Genomic DNA, 19387 nt, shown 5'->3' on the forward strand with positions numbered 1-19387 from the left:
AGGTCTCTACGGAGAGTAATCACAAAAAACATCAACGACAAACAAAATAGTACATATGCATACAAGGAGTATTTCCAGTGATGGTAACAAAAGCAAAACCACACCAATTAAGAGGCACTGTCTCCAAATAAACAACAAAGAAATAAGCAAAACCTCCTCTCTCGTATGTCGTAAATTTATGTATTACATACTGATACTGTTGTCAATCACGTGTAACAGACATTACTCTTCTGGACAGAAAGCAAACTCCAAACTGAAGTCAAATGAATGATGAATCTGCCTGTTCAAGTCTAAGAAAAAGACTGCAGGAAAAGACAACAGGAAAGATTTACAAACACCAGAAAGTCTTACATACTGCTCACTGTGCTAAAAATTAAGCTTTAAGTTAGTTAACAACTCGAAGCATCATCCAACAGGCTAAAACAAGAATGTTTGATACTAATTAGGCTGTTTAGCAATGTAAAAAGCTCACCTCTGCAATCCTGCAAGATGCTTTTCAGTGCTTACTACGCTATGTTTACAAAACCTGCTACAAAAAAAAACAGCATTTTGTGACCATTACATGAACTGCCTTCACACTCAGTGCTCTGGTGACGGTTGGAACTTTGCGCTGTGACTGGAAACAGCCCAGCCCGGTCCCTGGATGACCTGACTTCTTCCACCTCAAAACTGTATTTGTAGATTCTGCCACTAAAATTTCACCAGGAAACACTGGGGATGCACTGCAAGCTAAGTCCTCAAAATAAGGTGATGTGATATGGCAGCTGACAGCGATATGTGTAGCAGAGCTCAGCCAGTGCTGCTGTGCTTATGAATTGCCAAAGTCGTCCTGCAATATGCTGCCAAAAGGATAGTACACATATGGGAAAAAAAGAAGTGAACTTCAATAAAATGGAAATCAAACAGCAGAAGAACAAGTCATTGGAAAAATGAATAATTCCTCTTTGGAAGATGAAGGAAGAAGCATGTTGGCTAAGCACAGGACACACGTGCCATGTGAAAAAAAGAAATTCAAACACAAAAATAAACATTTTCTAGGAAAACTGTTTTTGACCACATAGTGGATGCATCTGTGGGAAAATAACCATTTGTTAAAGAAATCTCCACAAGAGAGCTCCACAATCTAGCTTGGCCTCTACTTCTCAACTTTTTTAATCTATTACATCTGTTTTTCCAAATGATTACTTTTTACATCGAAGCAGTTCTTGCTTAATTACTTGAGGAATATGCATTTCTCTAATACAGTCTGTTTAATTAGCAACATGAAACTGCTGCATCATCTGATAATACCTTAGACTGAAATGACTTTGTTGTCTAGTGAGGCAAAAAGTGTCAGTTTATTATAGGGGACTGAAAGAGGTGAACCATGAGATCCCACTTCCACAGAAAAAATACATACAGTATAAAAAATGTATATCATACTAATTAGAGCTGGAACCCACCCAAAGTAAAATCTGAAATATGCTATGCCTTGGATGTTAGCAACATCCTTCCACCACAATGCCTGTTCCCTGGATGATTAAGCCAGGGCTGAACAACCCTTTAACCAGCAGTCTCAAAACTGAAGCACTTGCAATCACTCCTAAAAGCAGAGCTTTGTGCACCTAAAAGCACTGCACTTCCTTGAAAGCATGCTCACATGCTCAGCCTCCTACCTTCAGCGGTAATGGCCAAGGTGTGGTCCAGAAGCTGCACGCTGCTTTGAGGAGTGATTTGTCTTTTTGGACACGCTGAGATAGGCTACTCCTTCACAACAATAATTCCATCTAATAATGCTCTCAAAGTAGTGCAGGCAACCTGTTCACATGTTTAAAATTAAACTGAGCTTTAACTGCTATTTGCATTTTCTCCTCAATGTATTCTGAAGAAACAATCTATAAATCTACCTTTTACAGAAACTATCACTTGATACAACAGAAAAAATATACAGTCTAGAACAGAATGGTTATGTCCTGTAAATTAAGGAAAAAATGCTGGAAATATTTTGGGTTTCAGCTGGCTTCTCACCTACTCATTCTCTTTCTCCAGCCTACAGAACACTAAACAGATAGGCTGACATGTAGGCAAAGTTTAATATACACACCAAATCTGACAAATCCATTATCACAGAAAAGTAATGGGGAGGAAGAAGTCAACAATAACGTAGACATTAATCCTCTGTTTACAAACTCCATTTCTACCTTGTTATTTTAACAATAAATATCAGCAACATTGTCTGCCTACATCTATGGGCAGCTTGAAGCTGGTGTGAATCATCTGGCTTTGGTTTACAGGCTCAGCAGGGCAACTCCCCAGACACAAGACAGCAGGAACACAGCTACTCCCAAATTCTGGCTAATGCAGCTCATTGAAGGGGGCATAGGTCAAGTTCAAGTTGTATAATATTCCCTTTCTTAGCATTTGTTTTAATTGTTGTTTTAATGTGTCTGTCTTCTTTGCTCAAACACACTGAGGTTCAGCTACAGGTCAAAAAGGTACAAGCACAGAATTCAAGCAGACTCATGAAAACTGTTCTTACAACAAAGCTCATTAACCAAACTTCAAAATCCTGTTTTACAGTATCCTTTTAACAGCTTCGATCAGAAACCCTATCACCTCAGTGTATGCAGGCTTGAGCTGGGCAATGATAATGTTTCTTTAGGAGCTTACAGTCCATTAGCATCAGATCCCTTCTCATCACCTCCTTCTGTTGTTCATGGAGAGGAAAGGAAGCTCTGCCTTGGCCCTAATACTGGTCAAAAACAGCCGCCATAACCAAGACACGTGCTTCAAAGCTGCAGCCAGTCCACATAGGACATCAGGAAGGGATTTCTTCCAAGCTGAAGAGAAATCTTAAGCAATTAGCTGGCAAACGTTCTTCATGCAGAAACACAAGGGGAGTCACCAAAACAGATAATTAGATATGTAAAAATGCTCCCAGCCAAAGTTAATTTTACTTCCACTTTGCAATAGAAGAGACTGCAAAGACCCTTTGGAAGCTTTCCCCAAACCAATTCAGTGCTCACAGGACAACACTGTGTGTAAGCATCCAGATTTCCCTTTGTCTCTCCCTGCAACAGCCACACAGAGTCTGGAAAAGTCACCTATCAACCTATCTAAGTGTGCGCATCTCCATGGAGCACAAAGGTAATGATCTTCCAGACCGCGGGGAAACCTGTACCAGCTTCACAGAAGATTTTTCAGGAATTAGTATGCTTTCACCTAACTGAAGTCACTGAGCTAACACCCAGACTATTTAACAACACAACACATGGGCTTTTCTTTGGCAAATTAAATCATCTTCTGTATTTCATGTAACTATGACAAGGTTGCCTTTTACTGGAAAGCTTATTTGAATGGGATAGGATAATGAAACTCTACATAGAGGGCTAAATGGCTTCTTCCCTCAAATATTTGTTAAGCATGTTTTCCTCAGATTGCTGGGAATTCCCCCTGTACTCAGCACTGGTGAGGCCGCACCTCGAGTACTGTGTCCAGTTGTGGGCCCCTCACTGTAAGAAAGACATCGAGGCCCTAGAGCGTGTCCAGAGGAGGGCAACAAAGCTGGTGAGGGGTCTGGAGCACACGCCTTATGAAGAGCGGCTGAAGGAGCTGGGATTGTTCAGTCTAGAGAAGAGAAAGCTCAGGGGAGACCTTATTGCTCTCTGTAACTACCTGAAGGGAGGTTGTAGTGAGCTGGGGGTCAGCCTCTTCTCTCGTGTGACTAGTGATAGGACCAGAGGGAATGGCTTCAGGCTGTGCCAGGGAAGATTCAGGCTGGACATTAGGAAATACTACTTCTCTGAAAGGGTGGTCAGACACTGGAATGGGCTGCCCAGAGAGGTGGTGGAGTCACCAACCCTGGTGGTGTTCAAAGAACGTTTGGATGTTGTGTTGAGGAATATGGTTTAGTGAGAACCATTGGTGATGGGCGAATGGTTGGACTCGATGATCCTGTGGGTCTTTTCCAACCTTAGCGATTCTATGATTCTATGAATTGATTGTTCAGTTCCTCTCTACAGAGAAAGTAAGCAGCACCTAATAAATGTTCCATTCAGTAAATCAGATGCTTTATCTAAGACATCATAATGCAAACAAGTTTTTACTGTCTCTTACACACAAGGTAAAAGAATTTCAACAATGTATTAAGAAGTTACTCGGTCTATGTAAACTCTACAAATGGAGTCAGTACAGAGGTTTTAGGCATGGTTAGTGAATATCTACAAGGATTGATTGATTTCCACTGCCAAGGAAATAAACCAAAATCCCTCAGTTATTTGGCAGCAATTTATCTAGGCCAGTTAGTGCAAGATGCAAACCACAAACAGGAGAAAGAGGCAATATTAAGAATAATCCACGACTTGTATTTTGGCTCACCGTATGAAATTTTTAAGAATTTATAACTTACTTTAATATTCCTTGCAAGAATATTCAAAAATCAGTACCAATTCCTTTACATTTTTTTTAATTTATCTCTTAAGGAAAAATATTAATTACCCCAGAACAAAGATTAAGTTTTGTTGGCATCCCTTTGAATCTCCTTATCTCTTCATCATTTGCTTTTCCCAATCAGTGTATCTGGGCCTTGTCCTACACATGGCTGAGCAAGTTAAGTCAAGCAGCAAAGTCACATTGCAAACTAGCTGAGAGAACAGAAAAAAACAACAACAACCCCTACAAATTGTTATTCAGAAAAAAAAAAAAAACAGATGTTATCAAAATGTCAAAGTTAACCTCTCAGTTCTATCACAGTGAAGAACACTGCATCTAACAAAGTACAGATATCTAGCAAATATTTTACAACATTACTAAAAACAACAGAATTGCATCCCAATGAATTATGTTTTCTTTGTAGATGCTAAAAACAGTAACAAGTTTAATCTCTTTCCATTTTTCCTCCAACTCTCAAATATGCTTGGCTTGAAGAAAAACACATAATTAAGAGTGACATGTGACACCGTAACTGCATTTTTGCATTGGGAACGTTCTTGTTACTCTTTGTTGCACAGCTTGTCTGAATTGTCACATGAAATAATTGATGCTTACCTTAACCAGTGCATTTTCCTTTATTTACTGAGAGCAACGTGATCTTCAGAAATAAATAAATTGTTCTATTACAAATGGGATGTCAGACACCAGCAAGCTACTGCCAGCTTCAAAAACAAGGGACCATTCATAACTACAATTCATATTCTGTTCTCATTCTTCTGAAATCTTGGCTCCCCTTTTACCATCGTTTGTAACTGTCTGTATGTTGAAAATAGATATCTAACAAACAATGCCATTTAGCCTAAGACCAACTCCCTGTGTAGATTCTATTTAATTTAAGCAGTGTTCTTATTTCAATCCCCCAATCATGCAAAGTAACATATTTTATCCTACTCTAGCCTGAAAACAAGCACATTTCCCCCACTGTTCTTTGCTTCCATAAGCTAAACCGTAAAATATACCAATGATTCTCTTGACAAAAGCTCTCATTTAACTGCATGATTTCCATCTCAGTCACAAAATCAGCTTGTTAAAACAGCTAAAATCTAAATAAATTACAACATCGTTAACGGGAAAAGTTAACTGAATAATCTCATATGCATATATATATATATATATATATACATATATAACGTATGTATAAAAGAAGTATACAGAAAAAAAAAAGAGCAGTTCCTCTAGCAGAGAAATACAGTTATATCTACAGCAAAACATGGCAGCCACTCAGCAGCTCCCTGCTAGAGCTAATAAAGGGTCTTTCTCGTTGTTTTTTTTTTTTTTTTTTTTTTTTTTTTTTAATGGAAAATGCAGTCACCCCAATGGGAACTTTTATGAAAGTAGAGATGTTTCTACTTCTGTCTTACTGGGGAGTGCTCTCAGATTCAAGACAGACTTCCTAGTTAGGCACAGAGGAACTATGACTATTTTAGTGTTCCGGCACTGGCAGACAAACAAACACACACACAAAAAAAGCAGGAAGACACAATCACAGCACTCAATCATATACAGGATATCCAGATTTAAGTCCTTGGCCTCCCTGCTTTATGTCTGGACATAACGGGAATAAAGAAATATCCCCCTGGCAGCCCTAGAGAGCTGACCATTTACATAAAAAGCTGTATAAAATGCTTTTACAACTGGAGTCTAGTAGATACCGTCAGCCTGTTTTCAGCTTAAAGAACATCAGAAAATGCCTTTATTTCGTCCCACTGAAGAACATCTTAAGTTTCCAACCTTCACTGGAACAGAACAAAAGATTCCCATCTGGTTTTACTCACAGTATTGGGAACAGTGGCACAAGTCGGCAAGAGGTGAGAACAGCCCTTCACCACACCCAACTTTAGCAGCACTTCGTCTTTCCCAGATGACGTACAGCTATGGATGACCGTCACTCAGGTAAAGAGAATTTGGCATTGATATGGAGACAACATGGTCAAACTCATTCTCATTACGTCCTTTTATTGAATACTGAATTTTCAGTATTTCATTCTAATAAAAATCGTTTTAATTTGCTATAAATAGGAAGCAAAATGGGAAGTCTCTTCCTGACTCCAGAACTGTACTGCAATGGAGCCATGCTCCAAGTCTTATCACTGTACATAAACCTACCTTGGCAGACTCAGTTCATTACAGAACAGAGCTGAGGTCTCAGAGCTGTAGTAAAAGGCAACTTAGGATGACTGGAATGAATCACTGACAAGCGTACTCAGCATGAAGAAATACACCCTATGTTTTCTAATAGTTTCCAAGTGGAAATCATAGGAGGGATACTGCCATGTATCAGAAGAGCAAAGAAGCACGTTCAGACAAGAAAGAGCAGACTCAGAAGCCTGTTGGACACCTAGCACCCCACCCCACTTCCCTTAGGCAAGAGGCTGCTCAGGTACCCAGCCCCTGCAGCACACAAAGATGCCTCCCCTTGTGGAACACCCCTGATCAAAACCTATCAAGTCCTTGCTAAAGAGTAAGGTTTTATTTGCAAGATCACAAGATGTTTTTCAAGTAAATAAATGAACAGCCAGAGACGTTATCTCCTAATAAAGTAATAGCAAAAGCACTGAGTCCCATAATAGAGTCCTGGAACAGGTTGCCCAGAAAGGCTGTGAGTCTCCTATGGAAATATTCAGGACCTATCCGGACTCCTACCTATGTGACCTATTGTAGGGTACCTGCTTTAGCAGGGGGGTTGGTCTCAATCGCCTCTTGAGGTGCCTTCCAACCCCTGCAATTCTGTGATAAGCAAACATCATTCAAGCATTAAATACCCAATTCAAGTCACTGGTCAGCATGAAGACAACTTGTCTAGAGCGCAATGCAATTCCTGATTCTGGGAATTACAGGCTTTATACTCCTAGCTGCAGAGTCTGCAGTCCACATCATGTCCTTTCTGTCTAGATAGGTTTGGATAACTACACTCCATTACAGCAGTCAATTAAAAACATAATTGTAACTTCCAGTCCTAATCAAATTTCTTTATGTTAAGTATCAATTTTGAAGTACTTTTCAGATAATTCTTGCTACCAAGGAAGCCTCTGCAGCCATCCCCCTCTCCCTGCTATCTGCTAACATATATATGCAATAAAAATATATTCAAAGAAAAATACTAGGGAGTTTTTAATCAAGCTTAGAAAAAAAAAATCTTTTTAAAGTAATGTATTCTGAAAGAAGGAATATATATGGTGTGTTTTTGACTTTTTTAAATAGTTCCTTAGTACTTGAGTTTGCTCTGAGGTAAGGGAATTAACTAGCACCAACTTGTCACTGCCTAATTAACTGTGCACGAATGGAATGTCCAAACAGCTATAAGCAAACGTGTTGCATAAGCATAATAAATGGAATAAATAAACGTTAAGTCCCTTTTCTTTTTCCTATCTGATGTAGATTTGTTTATCAAATAGTGGCAGAGGAAGCTCTATTACTGACCTTAACGGCACTTGACTTCACATTTCTCAAACAATGTATTCAGTTGATTATTGCTGAAGAAAAGACATTACTTAACATAAACTTAATTGTATAGCTTTCGTACACATTCTTAAGCCGTCCCTTTTGCAAAGATGCAGATTTACCATTATTTTTATCCTTTCTAAACATTAGGATTGATAAAAATAATCTTGTGGAAGTAACTTGTCCAAAAACAAAGAAAACCACCTTGACAAGAATAAAATCTAGATTTATAGTAAAAGGTGAACACCTTTAAATAAAAAAGAATCTACACAACTTTCAACTTAAGGGAAAAAAAGTAGCAAGTGATTTGATCTGCCATCCCAGTTCAGAATTTTAGAATACTTATACAGCAGCAATTAAGATTTTTATAAAGTTGCAGGAGACCTGTACTTTGTACACTATGGGAGCCTCATCCCCCATCATCTCCCATTACCACTACAAGCTGGGGTAATTCACCCATTTGTCCACTGTCTGAAGGCACGGACAGATGTTGCTCTTCATTTCTGAGCAGACACCACGTTCCATCAAAACACTGACCATTATAGACCAGTCCTCTACCTCTTCTTCCTTTAATTCTGCTATGTGTTTGGCCCTAAAAATCTCACCGGCTTCCCATCTGCAAAAAGGGCTATGAGAACTACCTAGAAAGTGAATTAAAGTGTATTTTAGTGTAACTGTTACAATTTACTGATTAAAACTCACTGATATTCCCTTTGTAAATATGTTTTTTTAAAAAAGAGTTAGCATAGTGAAGTCAAAAAATAGTCTAATTCTGAAAGTTTCTGACAAAGCTTTTGAAATGACAAGGAAAGTGTACACAGGCACAAGATCACATATAGCAGCACCTTGAGCAGAGAATCAACTTATGTTAATAGGTCTCATGCCAGCATATTAAGGAGCAACACAAGCATGTGGTACATGTAGTTCTACATGTCATTAGGAGCTTTGAATTCTGGAATCGTACTGAACTACGTAACCTTGAATTTTTGTCAGAGTGCCCCACTTGCTGATATACTGCACGAAGTTACAGCTGCTGCCACAATTATTGCTTGTCTTTAAACACTGGCAGCTCCTGCTCAAGTGGAAATATCGATTCCTTATGGATGACTCTTCCTCTACAACCCTACATTTCTTTTGAGATGGATTAACTGATAAAGACAGTTTCACAGTAACTGTCACTAAACAAAACTCTGAGATAAACTCAGAGTCCTGGCCGCACGCATTAGGACAAGCACAGGAAAAGCATTATGCCAGCAATAACCTCAGCAACATCTCGAGCATAAATAAAACTGTTAACAACGCTGTCCGAAACCTAACCCGTTAAAAGCTGATTTCACAACTCTCTGCTTCTCTCACATTCCCTATTTCCTAGGTAGTATCTAGAAATAGGCCTCTGCCTGTGGCAGTGCCTAAGCTAGAGAGAAAGCAATTTTGATCTAGGATGATGATTCCTAAATTCCTGAAGATTGATGGTTGAACAACAATAAGATAAATTCTCCTTCACAGTTAAAAGTTTTCATACAGCTATGTGAACGAGAAACAGATAAGAAATGATGAGAAGACTACAAAAGTCACTGTCTATACAGTCTGTACTAGCAACTTTACCAAAATAAGAACAGCTATACTGAGTTTAACAACAGGTCCACATAATCTTGTCTCAACAAACAAATGCATTGGGAAGAGCAAGATCAGGACAAGCACATATGATACTACTCCTAAGAAGTCTCTTAGCATTCAACTATCAAAAGCCAAATCTTTTCAAGATCTACAATACACAAATATCAAACACTATTCACAGATGCATTTACAAGAAATCAAATGGGAAGAAACAGTTATAGGCAATATTCTCTTTCGGCAAGCAAGAATGGTGAAGACAGTGATAAAGTGTCTTCATAAATCCTGTCTTTGTGCCATCTAAAACCTGAGATGTACCAGCAGCCATACAGTTGCTGGTGTACAGCAGCCAAGGGGCACCAAGAGGAACACTTTACAGAACTGGCTCCATTGCCCAGCATACACAATAATCTTCCATAAATTTCTATGCTCTGGCCACAGAGAAGTTTAGACATGTACATTTCCCCTCTGCTTCCCATGAGGATGCATACTGACTGAGCACCATGTTGAGGACTTGGAGCTAGAGAACTGCAGCATCAGGTGGTCCTTCAGCTATGGCCCTCAGCAAACATCGCTGTGATTTCACACCCTGTGGAAGCAGCACATGCCCTAACAGTTCACTCTTCTCTCAATTCAGACTCCAATCTTGTCCAGATGTTTGAGATACTATCCTGAATGCCCTGTCCATGCCACAAGCTTTGCTCGTTTGCTTTCTACAGGGCACCACATGCAGAAGGGCTTGGGGTTGATGAAGTACAAGACAAGGGTGTGATGATATGGTCCACACTATGTTGCCTTAGAAAATGTTTATTTGTAGATAGGGACTGTAAAGACCAATCAGTCCCCCAGCTATTTCCTGCCATGCGGTCACGGCACCAGCAAGCAATATTCAAGAACAAAACAGGGCAGATTGTGGAAGGTCATGTTTCAGTGGGGCACAGTTCAGAATTTCCAGGAGAAAGTTCCAAGTTCATATGGGGGAAAAGAGCAAAAAAACAATCCTTCAAAATACATTTGGAAATAAAGCTGCATTGTTACAATAGAAATTACTTGCAAAACAAAAATTATTTGAGTTACCTTCTGGGGGTGGGGGAGGGAATTCCTCTGTGTCCATCCTAGTGTATCCACCACGCCTTCAGCTGACTGAAAAACCCTGCAAAAATGAAGGGAACATTTTTTTACATGAATATCATTTCCAACTATACAGGCACTCCTTTTCAATTTGGCCAGGCTCATAGCTAATAATACGATGGAAGAGAGGAGATGTGCCTGGCTTCTTGCTTCACAACACATCTAGTCCAAATTTTTACGTACATAGTTCTCAGTACTTGAGCCAGTAAGGGCAGTGACCTCAATAAGCCAGATGAATAAAGTTGAAGTTTTCAAACTATTTGGTACTCTGCAGCTCCCACTGTGACAATTACAAACAGATTATTAAAACATTCTATGTTGATGTCTGCTTGGTGTACATATTCTGCTTCAAAATCATCCTGATGGATGAAAAAATCCATCCTGATGGAGAAAAATCCTAGGAAGATCAGAAGTTTTGATGATGTTTGGGAATCAGAAATCACAACTATTAACTTGGGGTTGGGAGAAGGGGCTTTAATCTTAAAAATTCTGCTTGAGCCATTCTAATTCCACCTCTTCTGAAGAAAGCTGAAATGCTGGTGAGCACTCCTCATGCGCACCTTCTCTTTTCTCCAGTTGAGTATGGCTGTACTCCTGTACTTTGCTCCTGAATACACACTAAGAGAGAGCATACACTTTCCTTCCTTCCTCCAAATGGTATTTAATAGCAATACTCCAACATCATCCAGAAGGGCAAACTAGCACACACTGCCCAAAAAACATTTTTGCTCTAAGTGGAAAGCTAGCATATAAGGGTAGCATAAGTTTTTGTCCTGCTTCTGAGTTATCTATTGATATTTATCTGAAGGAGTCAGTGTTTGTGCACACAAAGCAGCTGAAGTGCTTGGAAAGGCTCTGTTGCCAAACTATGGAAAGGTTAAGTTGAAGGAGATAGTGAAATTCAGGAGTGGTAGAGAAATAATCTAAATGAATTTGAGTATGGAGGCAAAATGAATTGCCACGTACAGAAAAGGTGGCAGTGGCTGAAAGAAGTGCCTCAAAATGTGACTCAGCCTTAGAAGGTAATCGAGTCCTCGATGGAAACAAGTAACTTTGGAGCCAGGAAAGGATTCATGCACATATACAACATCTGTCAGCCACATACAAAATACTCCAGAGTGCTTTTACTACACAGCGTCCCTCCGAAAGCCTCTCTCATTACAGGTTGTATCTGCAGAGCTCAAAGGTTGTTCCTACTTACAAAAGTCTGGAATGCATTTTGCCAAACCAAAACTGTCAGGCAAAATATGGGAAGAATACGGTTTGAAGAGAAGGGTATTTTTCTTAATCCTTTTTATTTCTTTATTCTTTGAAAGAATGGATCGTTCTTTACAACCACCACTGGAACATGTATTTTCAAATCTGAAACATGCAATAGCCGGCAAAGCTCTGGAGTCTCAGCACCTCTGCCAAATGCATCTTTAGGAAGGCAGCATAAAGGCCCTCTGCTTCTTTTTATTTCATTTTTAAACAGGATGTCAGTTTTTAAACACATGTGGAACTTGCTTCAACAGTAATTTTAAAAATACTCTTCTTCCTGACAAGCAATCCTTACAATAATATAGGACTGTGCTGTGGAAGCTTTCAACTTGTTTTCTGTTTTGATCTAGCTCAGTGACATGCTTCAAATTACACAGGAATTGTGTAGAGGAAGGACACAGACCGAGTGTTAAAGCCCTAACCACTGACCTGCTTTCTCTGATAGGAACAGTGTGGTTATTCACCAGAAGAAAGATATACTTTCTTACTTAACAATGCCTTATGAGTTGACTTATACATTGCATTAATTCAAGTTCCACAGATTTTTCTCTGCATTTTAGATAGAGATAAATGTTCCAGTGGCAAAGAGAGCTTGTGTACTGTGAATGGTGGTAATGCTCTTCATAAAGATAAAATAATCCCCATTTTATGTGCCAGAAATAACCATGCCAGTGTTCATGGAACATTCTCCAACAGCACCATACATAAAAATCTTTTACTCTTCTGTTGAGAGATCAGGGAGCTAACTGAAATCAAAGGGATTTAAATTGACATTAAGCCAGGCAATTCAATCCAGCCAGGAGTACACAACTCTTGCAGCATGTGTAGCTGCAGTACTTTTTCCCTATTGATTCCGAGCAGTCATGACCACTAACATAAGTCTCAAACTGTGCACATATACAAGTTTATTTAAGAGATAATCACAGAAATCAAATATCAAATTAAGTTGGAAGGGGCCACTGAAACTTCTCCCCTGTACTCAACACAGGTGTCATTATAAAATTAGATCAGGTTGCTTTCATCTCCACACAAATTCTGAAAACCCCCAAAAGGTGGAGATTTCACAACTTGCCCCTGTGCCTCACCGAACATGTCAGGAAGAACTCTTCCATCACATCCAGCTGGAAATTACCCTTGCAGCAGCCTCTGACCATCGCCTCTCATTCTCCTGTTGTGCACCTCTGAACAAAGTCTGACTCCATCCTCTTTAAAATACCTCCTGAGAAAGCAGAGGACCGCAATTCAACTGCCTTAGTCCTTTCTTCTTACAACTAAACAAACTCTGCTACTGCAGCATCTCCTGATCTTTTCCAGTGCCCCAGCCGTGGCAGCTCCAGTTTGCCAGTCTCTCACTCACACTGGGCCCCAAACTCGACAGTATATACCAGATAGAATACCACAAGTGTTGAGTAGACTTTACTCAGTTTAACACAAGATCATTTAAGAACCTTAACTATGAGAATACTAAAAATATGTTTCAAAGGTAGCAAATAGAAAATCTATTATATGTGAAACACAAGAGCTATAATATTCATGTGTATTACATCATAAAACTATCAATTTGAACAGCTTAAAAACAGGCTTGAGAAACTGCAAATGACAAAAAAATAAACCTTTTACCAATATACAAAGCTTTTTTCCTCATTTAAAATTGATTCCTCAAACACACAATTACCATTAATTAATGACATAAGCAACCTCCAGGCTTCACAGCAATCACACAAACACAGGGGCAGAAAGAACTTCCTGAAGTTCACTAACCCAAAGGTTAAGATTTCTCACTAGCTTCCAGCTTCCCACCTGACTCAGTACTCCTTACCTTCTTTCCTTCAGGCTGTGGTAAAGAGGTTGCAGTGGGTGTTGTGGACCATAGTGGTGGCCTACTGACAGTCTCCTTTCTATCTTTTTCCCCTTTGTGACCCAACGTATAGCAGATATTAGGAATGAGACCAAGGTACACCCAATTTCTTTCACAAAGGGAGGCAACCCTTTTCGGCCAAAAGACTGACCATCACTTCCACTGTCTGCTTCCTGGTACTCCCACCTGGCCCTCTCCTTTCAAACTATTAAGAGCAGTATTTACAGACTGAAAGTAGAAAGGGAGCTCTCCAACTTATCAAGTTCTCAGTTTAACTCTCTGCTCAGAACAGGTTAGCCACCGAAACTACTGTACAAGCCCTAACACTTGTACAGTGAAGATCAGTGACCTGGCATGTAAGACTGAAAATCTGATTCCACAGACAACAGAAATTTTATCAAAGAAAATAAGACCCGTCCAAAGGCTGCAGAAGAAAGCAGTACTCCTCTCTGTGACTCAGTTCCCTCCCCCCATGACATTGCTGAGATTATTCCTGATAAGCTCTCCCACCTCCAGGACTAGACGGTCTCTCAGATGAGGCTGCACATCGATAATTTCCTCTTATTGTACAGTAAACAATAGACCACCAGTTTTCAGCTACCAGGACACAAATAATGATCGACATGTGCATTTCTACTTCATAAAAACTAGTTTCTAGAAGTCACTACTTACGCAATAGTCAGAAGGACGAAAGCAAACATCTCCATGAGGCAGCTCAGTGGTCAGAGCTAATGGCACGGTATCAATCCACTGAGCTTGACAGAGACACACTGCCAAGATTTCCAACACTAATACCTAAGTCAATAAAGGCTACATGCATTTTCTTCAAGGAATGTGCATTGTAACTACAGAGACATTGAGATTCTTTATTCTTAACAGTGCAGAAAAAAAGGAGCAAGCTAGCAATTTTAAAATAAGAACCAGAAAAGATGAAACTAGGAGACTGACTTCTAAGGGACTGTGACTCAAAAAGAAATCTTAGTGGAGGTAAGCTGCAAAGTAACTTCTCCAAGAAAGCCTGCAAGCCTAACAATTAAATTAAAACAATACAACAACAAAACTGTGAAGACAAAGTTTCTGAATGTCTAAAATACTTTGGTGCCATTGTCAATACTCAATATAGCTGTGTAATACCCAACTGAGTCTTCTTCAGCCCCTAACTACAGAGCTTCTGCTGAGAAATTCGTACTGAAATTTGATGGTCAGCCTGTTTGGGGGGCACAGAGCAGCAAGAACAGAAAATAATACAGGAGGAGGAAGGTAAATTTGTGTGTGTACTTTCCCATATGTATAAACACAAAGCCTAATCTGTGGCTCAGAAATAGTCAAGGGAAATTTTCTTACCAGCTACAATGCAAACATGGTCAGATTTGCAGATGCACATTTTTCAGAGCACATACAGAATCCACTTGTCTGATGGCTTCTCCCACCACCCTTTCTCACACCAAGCAGCATCCTGCTCAAAGCTAGAGAACAACATGGCAGCAAGCACTGAACAAGAACCAATCCACAGGGACACTCTGAGAACACAGCTGAAGACTGGTATTCTCTTCCTCCTTTTCTTAGAGAACATCACTTACAACATTTCTTAAGCTAGACTGAATTCCTGCTCAGTACATCATCCGAGGAAAGGGAAGAGAAGACAAGGATTCCATTTCCAGATTTGTCTGAAAATTCCTTCTTTCTCCTAGAGAAAAATATTGTTCTTGTACCTAGCTAGAAGCCTGATAATTTCAGATTTATGATCATTGTCTGTAATCCTGCTTTGAACCTGCAGGTAGGGTGAATTGCCATGAAGACCCCCCAGTGCCTCTCTTCCCCAGGCTGAACAAGAACAGCTCACTCAGACACTCCTCATATGGCAGCACTGCAGCCCACCACCATCACTGCAGCCTTGTGCTGGGCTTGCTCCACTTTATCCACATCTTTCTTGTATCAGGGCAGGGTGAGCCAGGGACAGAACACTTGGTGCAGCATTCTAGGTATGGTTTGACAAGCACTGAGTGAAGGGAAATCCTTCCCCTTGAAGGAACGCTTCCTTCCCACAAGCACAACCTTGCACTTGTCCTTGCAGGATTTCCCAAAGCTCTTGTCAGTCTGTTCCTCCAACCTGCCCACCTCCTGCTGATCTCATGCACTGCTCTCCTCTTCTCCTGATTTGCTGTCACTGGCAAACTTCAGAAGCGAGGACTGGTCATGTTTCAAGTGATGTAAAATAGTAACAAGACCACACTGTACAGCAGATGGCTGGTACAGACCTCTTGCTACCATCCTCCAGGCTGGTTGCAACACACTTAACCCACTTAGCTACTCAGTTTTGCACCCCTCCGGTAGTACATCCACATAGATCATAATGGCATACTGAGAACGACCTCGCTGAATCCAAACCAAGCGTTAACCCAGACATTAACAAACGTTAAGCTCTGTAGCACCAAGTTGTTTACAGATGGCAAAGCTGAGACATACGAATATTTATGAAATAAGGGGAAATATGGATTAAAAGTAATTGAAACCAGGGAACAGGGCAGGTTCCTGAGCGTGCCCTTGGGGAAATTGACTTTTGCTGAAACAGCCTTTGCTTCTTCTTGTTTCTTGCGATGGGAACGGCTCGAATACACACAGGTAAAACAGGAACATCACCCTGGGTTTTGGTTTCCGTCCTAAGGACCAGCTGTACCAAAACAATCACAGACACCAGAGGAACTACAAGTAATGCCAGGGTCACATACCTTTTAGTCAGGACTGATGCCTTTGTTCTATGACACAAACTAAAGGACTGTGTTGCTGGCTCACAACCGTGACCGTCTGCGTCACACATCCAAATAGAAATATGAACACTAGGAGCACTTAAAAATGCTCCAAATTTTATTGAAACCAAGTAACTAACATCCTCTGGAAAAGCAACCTTGTTTCCAAAATTTTATCCTTCAAACTTCATTAGAATTACTCTCTACCAATATTGGAGATTAAGTACTACATTAGTCGGAAACACTCTCATGAAGGTTTCTAAGTCAAAGACCCTCACATGCTGCGTAACACTTCAATTCTGATGCAAATTTATGTATTATTTATATGTATGCATGCTACAATAATACACAGAATTATATGCAGAGACTTCTTAAATCTTATTCACAAACATGCATTTGCTCTAGTACTTCTGATGAGCCTCACGTGTAGAATGCAGTGCTTTTGTCACAGGAGAAGTTCCACCCTCCTAACAACTATTTTGATTTCCCAGCAAATCAGGTTCTCACTGCCCAAGGATCCTGACTTCTTGTCGGGGGAGAAAAAACAGAGGGGACTACAGAGGATATCTTCTACAGATAGAGTTGGTAATTTTTCCTACCCAATCCATTCTTCCATTCAAAAACAAAGGTCAAACCTGCATTAAATGCAAGCCTGCTGGTTTTACAATCACAGGTTGTCATTTGAGATACTGATGACAACTGTATCAGGAGATGTATCAGAAGCTCTTTCCAATGACTCAAGTGAAAGGATACACTACACTGAAGATTCAGCTCCCACTGCTTTACTGCAAACCCAGTTCTGACAGCCACTTTCCCTAAAATTCCCAGTTCTTTGGTTACTACTGTCCTTGGAAATGTAGCAACCATTACTTCTGTTGTTACTACTTATCCCTGGAAAAGAAACAAACCATTACAGAAAATTAATTATATCTGACCATTAAAAAGTGTTCATCTAAACAATTTTTTTTTTCCACCTGATGACTCATGTTATTAAGAATATAAACACAGACTCTTATTCCTGTGTTTCTAAAGCAACTGTTTGGAATAAACTATGGAAGTACATTTTTAATCATAAATTCAAGTCATAATGCATGCCTTAGGAAAATTAACACAGCTTTCATTTCTTTGCATCTTACAACAGCAAAACATTACTTAAATAGATAAGAAATTAGGAAACGCAGCCATTAAAGACTAATGAGAGTAAGGAAGGAAAGTAGAAATTGCACATGCACAGAATAGCTCTCATCTTCAAAAACATAAAAATAAATCAACTGGAAGACAGCCTTCCAAGTAAGTTCTGCATGTAGTTTTAACATCACTGGTCCCCACAATTTCCCTGAGTTGAAAATGATTAACTAGCTCTCTTTTTAAAAGTTTCTGAGACTCAAAACAGACGATCCATAGCTTGCAACAACACAAAATATCTTATATGGAATTCTAAGGGAACTCTGAGCATCGGACATACAGAATGCTTGAAAATGGTGTAAAACACAAAGCCTTAGGCCCAGGACTCACTTTGGTCCTAGCAGGAGATTTACATATTTGCTCTCTACTTTTTCGTAACATATGATCTCATCTCACAGATAAGGAAATAACATTTATCCCCTTGAAACTCTACACTTGTTATGTATATTTAATGAGATGATCACAAGAAACAGCTCTGCAATCTTAGAAGATGCTCACATTTTCCCAACCTTGTGACTAGAAACAACATTCATGTTATTTTTGCAATCATTTTGAAAGTATTTCTAAAAAACAGACTAGAGAACAGAAATGAGAGTGAACATTTGACCTTGATCTCGGATCCTAATAGCTTGGATTCATGGTTCAGTCCCAAGTAACAAGTGCTGTACAGAACAGTAAGTCACCGAAAACAGACATTCCCCAAGATAATGCCCCTATTCACCACTGTGTAAGTAGAACAATTTATTTTGCTCTGGTTAACTGCTTCACCCACACATCTGACATTAAGCTTCAGGCTTCCTGAGCAGCTAACGTGTAGGACATGAATCAATGTTGCCCAGTTATGCATCGCTTCCCACAGTCTTGCTGATTCGGGTGGTTCAGAATGAAAACATGAATCCAGTTTTTGATCAAAAAACCCAGGTTTGCAAAAACATTTTTCAGATTTTGCTTAGCATGACTTATTATTGTTCCCCTCGAAAGCAACTTGTACTGTCACATGTCCCTGGTCTCAAAATCAACTTCAGTATTTTGATGAGAGTAAAAGTCATATTTCTGACTACAAGTAAACATGCAAGAGATTTAAGTCTCAAAAGAAGCTCATAACGCAGCAGTTCCCTTCCATGGGTGCAACTGATCGCGACTCCCCAGATTCTGCTCTCTTCCAACTACATACACACACAGTGACCTTACTGAGAAAGACATGGATCCAGACAGAAAATTAAACCATAGTTCTATAACAGGCCATAGAAAGAATTCGGCTTTGTCCCACTAACATACATCCATTCTCATCACCAAGAGCACCTCTCCCCTCAGAGCACTCCTGTGGCCTCCCTCCCTAATTCCCAGGCTTGGTTATGAGCCCCCGGTAGATCAGTAGGTTGGAGGGGCTATGGCTCTCCTGCACTTTTCCACTCTTTAAAGCACTTTTAGAGCCAGAACACAACTTTTCAGTATGAATTTTCCACCAGCAAGGTAACAAGGAGATTTCATACAAGTATGAGCAAGGGTGAAAAAATATCCATAGTGAGTTGCTGTTATAACAAAAGGTGATCTTGGACGTGAGAAAGATGCCTCACTCCCACTCTGTAGAATACACACAAAATGAAAGAGTGATTTGTGACACTATCAGCGAAGCCTCACTTCTTGCCCCAGTAGAACGTACAAAACATTCCAAATTTCC

At 39.9% G+C, this 19387-nt stretch overlaps 1 protein-coding gene across 6 annotated transcripts in view; it reads right to left on the bottom strand.

Moving 5' to 3' along the window:
• The window catches only part of ARHGEF10 (Rho guanine nucleotide exchange factor 10), a 114555-nt gene that overhangs the window by 91932 nt on the left and 3236 nt on the right, over positions 1-19387 (bottom strand). For all 6 annotated transcript variants that reach the window (XM_015284923.4, XM_015284925.4, XM_015284924.4 and 3 more), the window contains exon 2: positions 10603-10678. In XM_015284923.4, the coding sequence (XP_015140409.2) occupies positions 10603-10639 (37 nt within the window). In that variant the 5' untranslated portion in view covers positions 10640-10678. The remainder of the gene's footprint in view (positions 1-10602; positions 10679-19387) is intronic.

This window comes from Gallus gallus, chromosome 3 (genome assembly GCF_016699485.2).
Source record: "Gallus gallus isolate bGalGal1 chromosome 3, bGalGal1.mat.broiler.GRCg7b, whole genome shotgun sequence".
Taxonomy (NCBI): Eukaryota; Metazoa; Chordata; class Aves; order Galliformes; family Phasianidae; genus Gallus; species Gallus gallus.